Source organism: Pinus tabuliformis, chromosome J (genome assembly GCF_031772625.1).
Source record: "Pinus tabuliformis cultivar Carrire ecotype Pingquan chromosome J, CPIR1, whole genome shotgun sequence".
NCBI classification, from domain to species: Eukaryota; Viridiplantae; Streptophyta; class Pinopsida; order Pinales; family Pinaceae; genus Pinus; species Pinus tabuliformis.
The window spans coordinates 38,298,965-38,312,065 of NC_142295.1; the positions used below are offsets into that span (position 1 = coordinate 38,298,965).

At 35.0% G+C, this 13,101-nt stretch overlaps 1 protein-coding gene across 1 annotated transcript; it reads right to left on the reverse strand.

The window, feature by feature from the left end:
• Positions 1 to 11,052: 11,052 nt before the first annotated feature.
• Positions 11,053 to 12,231, reverse strand: LOC149225335 (ethylene-responsive transcription factor 2-like). The gene has a single exon (XM_089375073.1). The coding sequence runs from the start codon at positions 12,211 to 12,213 to the stop codon at positions 11,155 to 11,157; it is 1,059 nt and encodes a 352-aa protein (XP_089231199.1). The 5' UTR covers positions 12,214 to 12,231; the 3' UTR covers positions 11,053 to 11,154.
• Positions 12,232 to 13,101: the final 870 nt, after the last annotated feature.

The following is a 13,101-nucleotide window of genomic DNA, read 5'->3' on the forward strand; positions in this document are numbered from 1 at the left end:
TAATGAGTTGTGTTATAAAGCTCCATGGGATGTATGTTTTGTTTTCAACTGTCTTGTTGGTTATAGATGGCATTGAACACCGAAGATGATGTCCCCCAAGGGGGAGGGTTCTGTAATAACCTTGGTAAAAAATCCATGTAAAAATATATAAGACCACAATTGATGGGACACATATTCCAAGCTGAATGGTGGGTAAGACATCCTAGTGTGGGTGTTCATTTGGTTTTTTATGGCTAAGGAAGTTGGCAAAGGCAATGGCTAAGGCTTTGGAAATGAAAAATGGCATTTTTGGCATATTTTTTTATGAAAATAATGGAAATTAGGAGAGAAGGAAGGTGGAAGGTCACAGGTTGCATGTGAGGAAGAAAATGATGGAAAATGAAGAAAATAGAGGTCTCATTGATAAAAAGTCTTCTGAGGATTAGTTGGCAAGCTTGATCAGTTCATTTTTGGAGCTCTCTTCTATTCTCTCTCTCTCTCTCTCACTCTTGGACACTTAGAGTTTCTTGGATCACTTTAGCATTGGAGCAAGAAAGGAAAAGAAGGCAAGAGGAAGCAAAGATCAAGCAGGGAAAGGCATGATCAAGCAACTACAACATGATTCATTGCAGGTATCAATTTTTTCATGTTTATTCTCCTTGCTATATTTGGCATGCATGGTATTGCATGTTGTTCTTTTCTATCATGGCATGGGTTTTTCCAGGTGTGACAATGTTCTTCAGCTTATCCTTGCCATTTCCTGATAGGCTTGATGAGATGGCTTCTCATACTTCGGTTGATGTGGGATGGTCAGATGGATTCGAAGATGAGTGGGGTGGATCTTCTAAATGAAAAGCACATGTCCTAGTGGTCCTTGAACTGGACTGTGGATCATGGTAAATCCACTAGTCTAGTAACCCCTAAGCTAGACGGTGGGTTGCGTTAAAGCCAAGATTGTGTGCCTAAGTGGGCTTAGGAATCCTTTACCAGTGAATGGTGGGATATACGGTAAATACAAGAGCAGGATTTCTCTCCATTCGGCCTAGTAGTCTCGGCATGGAATGTATTGTAAATCCTGGAGAGTGTGTCTCGGTGTAGGGCCTAGTGATCCCTGGATCATACTGTTGATTACGATAAAGCCTGAGAGATTAGGAGGCACTCAAATTCCTCATGATATAGGTGGAGAAATTCAGTGGAATTCATGCTCGTTTGGTTTTTTTTTTGGTGTGTTTTCTATGAGTCCCACATTCATGCTTGGAATATGACACGGGGGTGATTGGTTGAAGAGAGAATTGGCTTAGCCAATCTAGGGCTAGGTGGAATGTGGTAGTCCCATCTCCAGTTTTTTTATTGCTTTCATTAATGAAGAATTAATTCCCTTGGTTTCATGTGTAAATGCACTGATTTATATGTGGATCTTATGGCTGATATATTTATGATATTTATGTTGTTACTATGCTGGTTATATGTATGTTTTATGACAAAGGCTATGTATGGCTCTCAACATTTCGTTACTTGTAAATGAATGGATAATGTATCTATGACCTAATAGATGATAATGCAACAAATGACATGAGGGAACAATGGTTCTTAGTGATTCGAAGATAAGTGTGATATCCCTATGTTTAATTCTCTTGGTTACACCTGTAGATTACATGTTTGCGATATGTTTGACGAAATGTCTGTCTTGGCTAGTAGGGGTTCGATTAAGGTATTGTTTAACTTATTGCTTTTGCATCATTGTTTCCTTGTTCTTTTACTGCTCCTAAGTTACCATTCCATTCTGGGCAGTGACTTGGGCTCTGGGCCTGAAAAAGTGGCTCAAATCCTGGGGACGTTGACATAGAACTGGAAAAATGAGTCTCTGGACGTTGGCAGGAAAACCTGTGAGAGTGACTCTAGGTTTCTGGACATTGTCATCCCTATAGCATGAGAGTGACTGAGGTTTAATATGGTCAAAAATTCAATAGGACCCAAGGGTAAGCTCTCTGAAGTGTTGGATTGGTTCCTGAGGGTCTTGACGCTGATGTTGAATGTTTGTGTGTTATGTTTCCATCGATTCCACTTCCTTAAGGTCACATAGGAGGTAGAATCCAATTATAGTAGCCTCTCATCGCATGTTTACCCTCGTAGGTTGGTTACTCTTCTTTAAGTATGTTTGGGTTCATTTTGGGTTAACTTGGACCATTATTTCATACATAGATAGTAAGCTTCTCAATACCTTTTTGTCCATCTTATGGTTTCTAATGGATATCAATTTGATCAGATAGACTGCCTTTCATCCCCCAAATACATGGACACACATAATTATTCAACAAGATGATTATGCATATTCACTGCATGTACAACTCTAAGAATTTGTGTACATGGGATGACAACCTTCCATATGTTTAACATAGTTGTAATAAAAGCCTCCATAACTTTTTTGATCACGGTCCTTTTAAGGTGTACTGGGGGTTCCAACCATTGTCCCTAATTGATGTAACACTTCCCATTACATCATCACTAGCAGAGTCCTCCCATATTCAAGTTCATCTAGATAGAGAAACTAAATTTGTGGAATGGACACCTTCGAGAACATGTTCATAATATCCCATAGAAAGCTATATCCAAGTACAAGCAACAACATGATCAACATTAGGTTCCAAATAAGTTTTAAGTTAGTGATAAGGTGTGGTTGCATCTATAGAAAGAGTGCCTCACTTAGTGATAAGGTGTGGTTGCATCTATAGAAAGAGTGCCTCACAGGACCCCATAAGAAGCTTAGACCACTCCAATACAGGCCTTACAATATCACAAAGGCTATGGGTGAAGATTATTTTCAATTGAGTAGTTCCCCTTTCCTTAGCCTACACCAAGTATTTAATGTGGAGTTGCCTTAACAATATTTTACACTTCTATTGGACACCTCAGAAGTAGTCGAACAATTCCCCCTCCCCCACCCTCCCCCCCCCCACACACACACAAAATTCAATCATGAATGCATTGAACATGATACAACATATTAGATCATGACCACCAAGACAAAGGATACCCTCCAACAAAACATACAACTCTAGCAGGTGCTCAAGGCAACATAACTTCTTAACCTGGGAAAGGGGCTAAAATGGAGCTAAACTCATCAAAATTTTCCCCATCTAATGTGGTAAATTGATGTAATGGAGACCATTTCTTCTTGGTTGAGGGAGGATGACTAATCTAGGTGGATATTGATGGCCACCCACCACTTCTACTGACTTGATGGTTCGCTATCTTCTTAGCGGTTCTTCTATAGTTTTTCGGGTCCCAAACTTCCAAGGCAATTTTGAGGCCCTAAATTACACATTTTGGTTTCTAATTAGGGGAATTTTGAAGTCTAAAATGAGCCTCCTAAGGAATATAATAAAAGAAGAGTTATGAAATTTTAAAGGACAAAACAAGAAACCTACCTTTTATTGTATTTTTGACTTATCTCTGTATAAGTTACTCAAATTTCAAGTATGAGCACTCATTAGATGAAAAATATAATTCCACATCCCATGAGTACCCACTTAGTATATTTTTGAGTAAAATCCAAATAAAGAAAAAATAAAATACATGAAAAAATGTGTTTCATGTATTTTGAATGCTTCTTGATTTGGGTCTACTCAAAAATATGTAGAATGGGTACTTGTTGGATATGGAATAAGATTCTACATCCAATGTGTTACCACACTTGAAGTCTGAGTAAACATATAAGGAGATAAGCCTAAAGTATGACTAAATACAAGTTTTCTCTTCCCTCCAAAAATATTTACCCTTGCTAATGACATCATCATATTGAATCTTATTGGCTCTTTAAAGTTAATTTAGTTAGTACATTTTTGTTAATTTTAGATAACAATGATATGTTCTATGCTTGAGAGAAATTTACTTCAATTTTCTTATTAGCTCGATATCAATTTCCAGATTAGCAATCACATTAACATGATAGTAAAATGAAGATAGAACATAAACAATAATAGTAGAAGACAAGCCAAGATAAGAGGACACAAGATATGGCGCTAGCTAGGGACAAACCCCAATGTGGGGGGAAACCCTTTGATCAATCCTTCTTATTATTCTTCAAAATTTCAGTAGAGAGAAAGAGTACAATATGTAATATTCACTTGCCCAATCAAAGTGAAATCTGTCCAGTCAAATAGCAGCCATAGAAAGGCCTAACCAGAAAGTCAATGCTGGTCAACAGGGCAGATTTTGACCTCCAAAATAGCTTGGTCAAACTTAGTCAACTTGGCCTCCAACAACAAATCAAATCAACCCAAAAATAGTCTGAAAATACTCAGTCAAACTTGGTCAACGCTACATTCAAACCCTTCTGCATTCAAAGCTTGTCAAACAATATGGTCTGCCTCGATTTCTATGCCCAAAAAGGCGGCCTATCCAAACAAAAATTTCCTTCACAAAAACGTAGTCAAACAAGTTAGAGCTACTTGTCAAAACGTTGGTAAAACTTCACTAAAATATCAGAGGAATCCAATAAAAATATCAGCTGCATCATATGAGCTGTCTAAGGTCGAGTTTTGCCTTAGTTGCCAAATTTAACAATTTTTCATTTTGAGGCACATTTTTTACCTCAAAATTCTGCTAATTCGGTGGACCCAGAGTAACCCTGGCCAAAAGTTGTAATCATTGAATAATTCTTTCCAACAGTTTATTCTGTGCCCCCAAATGGACATTGTATGCAAAAGTTCCTCCCCTAAGAAGTTGTTGTACCAACTAACCACCTCAAGGCCTACAAAAAATTTTGGTGCATCATACTGTAAGGTTAGGGTTTTAGACATCAAGGGTTCTTTCTTGATGTTAAAAAGCCATTCTTTCCACATCTTGTAATAACTTTTGCAAATGTGTGTAGCCACCATATCTCTCCCTTCAAAGATAGCTACCACCATTCTAGTTAGCTTGTTCTCAACAATATTCTATTATTTTATTTATCAATAAAATTTGGGTTTACACTATATTACTTTTCTCTTTGCTATATTTCTTTGTGTATGATCCATCTCCTTTATTTCCTTCCATTTCATTTCTTGTTCAACTCGAATTAGATGTGACGTGAGCTGATTTTTGTGTAAACTTAGTCGACAAACCTTTCATTTGAAACCTAGAATCACATGGGAAGTTCTTTTGAATTGTTGGAAGGAGTTTCCTAAGAGAACATGAAGCAGCCAAGGAGAGACTCTCCCTTGTTTTGTTTTGAGCTAGTAAGAGGGGTGCCTAAAGTTGTGCCTAAAGTTGTGGTGGTCCTTAAAACCAACAAGGAACATCCCTTTGAATTTACACTAGAATAAGTTAGCCAATTTCCCATAATTACCGAACTTTTCTATATTTTTTGCTTGTTATATCATGGATTAGCCAGAGGGTAGCCAATTATAGAAAGACTACATGCAATTGTGCCTATGATTGGGTGGAAAATTGCTCTCCCTCAATTAGTTTTCTAAGTAACTTTTCTTTGGATAAATATTTATAGTGTTTCCTTGAAATGGATATAAAATCAAGTTTGGTTTATGGATTTATGCATGCTTTGAATAAGGTGTGTAATTATTTTTAAAAATGATTTAAAAGAATAAATGTATATATATAATTTGTTAATTAATGGATATTTAAATGGAAGAAAACATCCTTAGAGATCATGTTACACTACTTAATATTGTAAGCCCTAAAGGATGCAAATGTAGAGGTTGTATTGGTGATAAGAATTAGTTTATGAGTTGCAACATATTAAAAAATTTATTGGATACCATAACAATGTGTCTGTTTGGTAATTAAAATTTTGTATGTTTTGTTTTGATCCATTAAGTGAACAATTGTAAGCTATAGTCAAGACAAGTCTTGGTTCTTAAATGTTTGACAAAATTTCTATTTTCATAATTGTTATCATAATATATCTCTACAATCCCTATATCAACAATGAAATGTTGTATAATGAATTTAGAGCATGGAGAGGGATTCATGGTTTAAAATGTAGGACCATTTACTTCTGATAAACCCTATGCAAGCTATACATTTACATTATGATCCTTTCTTGTGGATTATATGTGACTATGGGATTGTTGTCAGGTAGTTTATGTGTTAATAGTTGTGGAATAAGAAGAGTAGAATAATGGTTTTGTATAACCATAAGCCCTTGTGACAAAAGAATATGCATGTTACCACACAATTCCTACTATATAATAATGTACACCCATTTACATGAGTAGATTGGATGATACACTCACCTTATTGGATATATATTTTATCGATACATTTTTCCAATGAAAACAATGTTGGACACTATGTTAAAAAGGGGCTTTAACTATTGTTTAGACCCTAGATGGTTTTAGTTGGAAAGTATTTCAAAAAACTCATTAAGGTTTAAGATATTAAAAGCGGACCTCTCTAAGTTTTGAAGACTTAGATCTTTAATATGGAAGGCCAATGCGAATACCACAATTTACTATAAATTTTGTTAATAAAAGTTCAGGATTAAGAGAGTTTCTAGGGTCTTTAAACCGTTGGATCCTAAGCCAATGTGTTTACATATATAGATTTATAGGCTTAAATCAGAGAAGCATAATCATTATCATTAAGTGCAAACCATGCTCGTGCGATCTTAGTATTTTACTCCTAAGGTCGAGTAAGCATAAGGGATTCAAGGAGGTTTCTTGGTCTTGGGAAACACTTAGCAAAAACACTAAAAACACTAGGTATGTTTAGATATACTGAAAAAATTTCAAATTTATGTTGGTAATTTTGACATAGTTCAATTTTTCTAGAATTGAAACCACCTTTTCTTGAGGTTTTAAGAGGCTTAACATGAGATGTAAACTATATTCTACAAAGGCCCAATCATAGTAGCTTGCTCAAATATGATATTTATTTAAAATTGAATTAGGTAGTATGAGATCTTACTAATTGGGCGACTCTGAAGTGAGGTGATGGCTAACGTTATTGTGAAATATTTAAAATTGGTAAAAAATATTTTTATTTACCACTTCATTATATTTAAAATATATATGCTTTTATTTCTTTATAGTGAAAAATAATTTAGAATGAAGAAATATGTTTTTATTTATTGGATTTAAACAAATAATTTATTGTGTTGAGAGGCTATTTCTAATATAATATGGAAAGTATGTTGTAATGTCTTGTTCTGTTATCTAAACATTTTGACTTGTCAAATTACATAAAACTAAAACTAAAAATAAAATAATAAAATAAAATTAATAATTAGAATAAAATTTCCCACGGGGCATAGAATAGATGATGATGAGGTGTATTGTTAAGTCATTCCGTGATGTGAAGGTCATCGATTTGAAATTTTGTGGGAAAAAAATCCAGCCATGTTAAGGGTTGGTGTGGCCGCAGGGATCCTCGGGTGATTTTGATGGCTTAGATGCCCCTAAGGGGCGGTTTCTCAAGCCACAAGGGTGATGTAATCTTTGGAGAACTCAAACAACTTGACCAATTTTTTTTTTGAGGTAAAATACTCAATTTACTATTGATAGTTTTGGATTTTATATGGTAGTTTGATAAGAATTATATATATATATATATATATATATATATATATATATATATATATAACCAACCTAGATCCATCTTAACTCAAGATCTACCAAGCACGAAGAGAGATCAAATCTCTTGATGTGCAAACCTCTTTTAGAGTGAAAAGAGATTTGATCTATCTGGGTGCTTGGTAGATCCATAGTTAAGATGGATCTAAGTTGGTAATAAAGATGTGTATTTTTTTATATACATAATATTATATTATAGTTAATTTGTTTTTGTTTTTTTTAATTAAAAGAAAATTATGTTTTTACTTGTGACATTTAAACAAATATATTTATTTATTTTTTATAATTTAAGGAGAAAAAAATATTCCTTATATAGAAGGGTGGAATTTTATTTTAGGTAGTTTGGTTTTTCTTAAATAATGATGATGAATCAACACACATTTCCATATAGTAACTAATAAATTAAAAAAATGGTTAAAAATTTCATGTATCAATTATCAAAATTGCATATTTTTTTTTTTAACACGGTGAGAAAACCTATCATAAATTAGTTTTCAAAAGAGTAGTGGGGGCAACCATCACTAGTTGTTATTGAGAAATGTAGGTTACCTCATCTATGCTATTTAAGGAAAACCACACCACCTAAAATTACCCATTGGTTGTGTGTAAAGGGGAAAGCTTTCACTCATGGCAGATGCCTTTGGGTCTTGGTTTGTTAACTTGTTTCCTTAAGTCCGAGTAAGACGAGCTCATTACGAAGAATTTCTAGTTTTAAGGTATACTCAAGCCCAAAAAACTACATAATTTTATGAGAATGCTAAATCCATTTTTTTTAATAAGAATATAAATTTAGCAACGAAAAATATTATAGTTTTCACAATTTTTCTATCACGAAATTTCAAGGATTATTGCAAAAACTAATCTAAATTACCTAATTGTAAAAATTTTAAGGTTTAACTTTTATAATAATTAAAGGGATAAATAATCACATTGATTGGAGTTGAAAGTTTTTCATTTAATTAGATAGATAGAGATGTCTATTTTGGAATAAGGCTTCCAAAATTTCAATTAAGATATATCTCAAAAATAATTATGTCATTTTTACCCTTTTAATTAATTGAAAAATAAAAAAATTGTCATATAAACGTGTCATAAAAACATGAATTATGGTTTTTGTTAGTAGTGTATCATTAGTAAGCCATGTTATTACCTTATAATGGTTAAGAGCATGTGTTTCCTCCTAAGAGGTCATAGGTTCAAAACCACAGGGGGGTAAAGTATGTATGCCTTTGTAGACTTAGTAGTCAAATCACTGCGTTGCGCGGAGGTGGGTCTGTTGTTCTACAAACAAGGGGGCCTCATACACCAATTTGGTATCTCGCTTGGTAGTGACCTTACAATTGGATAGTAATAATATTATAGTATGAGTGAGCCTAATGGTTAAGAGCCTAATAATATAGCTTGAGTGGGTCTAATGGTTAAGAGCATGTGTTTCCTCCTAAGAGGTCACATGTTCAAAACAAGAGGGGGGTAGAGTATGTATAATAATAACTAGGTTCAAAACTAGAGGAGGGTCTCATACACCAATTTGGTGTTTGGCTTGGGAGCATGTGTTTCCTCCTAAGAGGTCACAAGTTCAAAACCAGAGGAGGGTAGAGTATGTATGCCTCCTTAGACTTAGCAATCAAAGGGGGCCTCATACACCAATTTGGTGTCTAGCTTGGGAGCATGTGTTTCCTCCTAAGAGGTCAGAGGTTCAAACTAGAGGGGGGTAGAGTATGTATGCCTTCGTAGACTTAGCAGTCAAAGGGGGCCTCATACAACAATTTGGTGTATTGTTTGGGAGCATGTGTTTCCTCCTAAGAGGTCACAAGTTCAAACCCAGAGGGGAGTAGAGTATGTATGCCTTCGTAGATTTAGCAGTCAAATCTTCGTAGATTGAGCATGTGTTTCATCTTAAGAGGTCACAGGTTCAAAACTAGAGGGGGCTAGAGTATGTATGCCTTTGTAAACTTAGCACTCAAATCTTCGTAGACTTAGCAATCAAATTGCGGAGATGGATCCCTTGTCCCACAAATAAAAGAATCTCATGGCGATGACCTTAAATTTGGATAATAATAATATTATAATAAAACTTTATTTATAAATTAAAAATATAAGTGAGGGGAAAAAATAATTCACGATTAAAATTCTTATTTCATATATGATTTTAATTTTTTTTTAAATATTAATAATTTAAATAAAATTATTATTATTTAATTAACCCTGTAAAATATATTATAAAATAATAATTTTGATGTTTATCACCATTTAAACGATATGGTACACTATAAATGATTTTGAAATTTAACCACTTTATCCATCTTAAACCAACCAAATATTCACCTTCAACTACGGATATGTAACCTCCCCCGTAAAGTGGAAAGTAGGCTTTAGATCACTGACCACAAAGATGAGGTGGTTCCAGCACATCCCACTCTACGTTGTAACAGCAGCATGTCCCCACTCCATTATTAGTCATCGCATCCCGTAAGGGCAACATACTGTACGCTTTCACATACGAGGCCCAAGTTTTTGCCCCGCGTGGGAACCACATTATTTTGGTGTTGTCGATTGATATTATAATTTTGTTTAGTACATAAAAAAGAGTTTAATGGATTTTTTTACAGTTTGGGCGAAATTGTAGTTTTAGTAGGGAATGTATATTTTTTAAGAGAAAATTTTAGTAAGATTTTGAAAATTCTTACAGAATTTTTTGAAAATTTAAGTTACACGTGTCAAGTGTTAAGAATTTAAGTATTCCCAACATTTTTAATAGTATTAAATCTATTTTATCATTAAAAAAATATTGCATTGAAACTACGATTTTAGTGACGTTGCTAGACAACACTAAGATAATATGGTTACCACATTGAACACTACGAATAAAGCTATGCTGACAAAAGTACAGTTCTATCATATTTTCGAGACATGATGTATGAATATGCCATCTTCTTGAATAGGTTAGGTGCTTCTTCCATTCAACGAGGTAAGCATTCTTGAATGCACTTGCAATTTGGGTAATATTTATAAGTTGTAGTCTAACAACGTTAACGAGGTCTTTGAATGCATGGGTAATATTTATAAGTTGTATTTTAATAAGGTTATAATTTGTTTGGAAAATAATGGAAATTTAAAAAAAATTGCTAGAAATTTTTGGAAATTTTAATTACAATGTTAAATTTTTAGGATTTTGGATGCTTTGGGTTTTTTTATGGCCTTGAATCTATTTCCATCATAAAAAATTATTCAAACATTTTTTAAAATTAAATTTCTTAAAATATTTTCCATTAAATCACAACAAACCAGATTTATTTATAATATTACTTATATTTTATGATCCATAGTTATAAATATAAATTATATTATATAAACAAAATACTATCGTTCGTCATTCCGAGATATATATATATATATTTAATATTTTATTATAATTTTAACTTAACAAAAATAAATATAATTGAAATTTAAGAAAGTATACAAAATGCGGAATTATTGAAGGAACATAGAATAAAAAGATAAATAAATAATAGGAACCTCGTGATGAGTCCTGTACATGAATGAATGAATGGTAAAAGAATGAAAATGAGTGTGCCCCGCAAAAGGAGGTGGCGCACCGAAAGCCTCAATTCACGATGAGCTGTCGAGGGGAGAGGAGACCGTCGAAGCTCGTGAAAATGGCACTTGGTGTAAGCGGTGGTGTTCCACGTAGAAGCTCATTAATCATCATGCCCCAACACACCTCGTCGCTATCTTCTTCCACTCTCATTCGACATTCTCTATCCCACTCAACTTCACTCACACTGCTGCTCGCTTCCTCACGTTCCCTCTTCTTCTTCCCACTCAATTCATTCTCACCACTACTACTCTCCGCCTTTTCTAAGCTCCGCATATTATTAAATATATCACTGTCCTCCCCCCCAACTTGGAGGGGGAAGTTAAGCAAAGCCCTAGATCCCCTCATCTTGTAAGCGGCACGGTCATATGCGAGCGCAGCTTCCTCGGCCGTAGTGAAAGTGCCGAGCCACACTCTGGCGCCATTGCGCGCAGAGTCCCTTATCTCCGCCGCAAATTTCCCCCACGGCCTTCGCCTTACGCCCCTGTAATGCCTCCCCACATTGTTCTTCGGATTCGGCATCGCGGCTACCGTTTCTTGACGGACATCCTCCTCCCGTTTGACGGAAAAGCTCTCTTCCTTCTTTATTTCCGTCACCGGCTCCTCCTTGGGCGTTGGGGGCATCCCTTCATTGTGGTAACCGCACAGAATCATGTTATCCGAATCGTTTTCACATAACGGGAGCTTCGTGGAGGCAGTGGATAAGGAAGGGCTCATAGACGGAGCGACGGAATCGTCGAATCCCCAGTCGATCGGAATACTCTCCCACTGGAAATCTTCATCTCGCGTAACGGAGACAGAGAACGAGGGACGGGAAGACTTAACGGCGGGGGTCAGGGTTTCCGTTTCCGTCTCCGTCCCCCCTGGACTGTTATACAACAAGTCGGCGGGGAGAGCGGTGTGGATGAAGTTTTCATCTTGAGGGCCCCAAATCGTTGTTGTATGACACCCCCACTTTCCCGTGTTGCAGGACGAGGGTTCGAAGTCATCCAGCAAATGGCTCCGGATTCGATCTAACACGCTCATTTCTGTGTACTCAATTTCCTGGTTTGCGCTGCTCATTGCCATCTGGTGTAAGCAATTAAAATTAAGAGCCTCTTTTGGATCTCCCTGGAAACTTTGTTGGGTATTTATAATATATTTTTGGTGGCAGCAGAAATATGAAGGAAACTTCAAATTCGAAAGCCATGATCGAAACTTCGTAGTAAAAGGCAGTATCGAAAGTGAGATCAGAAGCATGAAGGCAGCTTCCAATTCGGAAGCCATCATTGAAGCTTCGTAGTAAAGGGCACTATCGAAAGTGAGATTAGAAAATATGAAGGCAACTTCCAATTGGGAAGCCATGATTGAAACTTCGTAGTAAAAGGCAGTATCGAAAGTGAGATTTGAAATATGAAGGCAACTTCCAATTCGGAAGCCATGATTGACCTTTCGTTTATGTGGTCACGGTACATTAAGTGGTCTATTATTCAATTTGTGGAAATGAAAGTAATTGAGGACCTGGTCCACAATATCTATTTAGCACAATTACATTAGTGCATGTGATTTATTAGCACAATTATTAGTGCATGTGATTATAAAAGGTAAAAAATACACTGGTTAGGTTTAAAAATAGTTGTCAAGAATAGAGTTATTATGATTGACAATGTTTGATCATGGTCATGGAGGATTATTGATAGTTGATAATGGTTAGTCATATTTAAAAAAGTTAATAAGATTGACCATAGTTGACCAAGTTGAATAATGTTAATCATCAATATAACAATATATTTATATTATATTAGTCTAACACTATTACATTAATGTTAATGATTGTTATATCGTTACATTTATTACATTAATATTATAATATTACATTAGTATTTATTTTATATTAATATTGTAATAATGGTTACATTAATTAGGATGATTAGAAGTTTTATGAGCAAAATAAATTAAAAAGTTGGCAATGAAAGG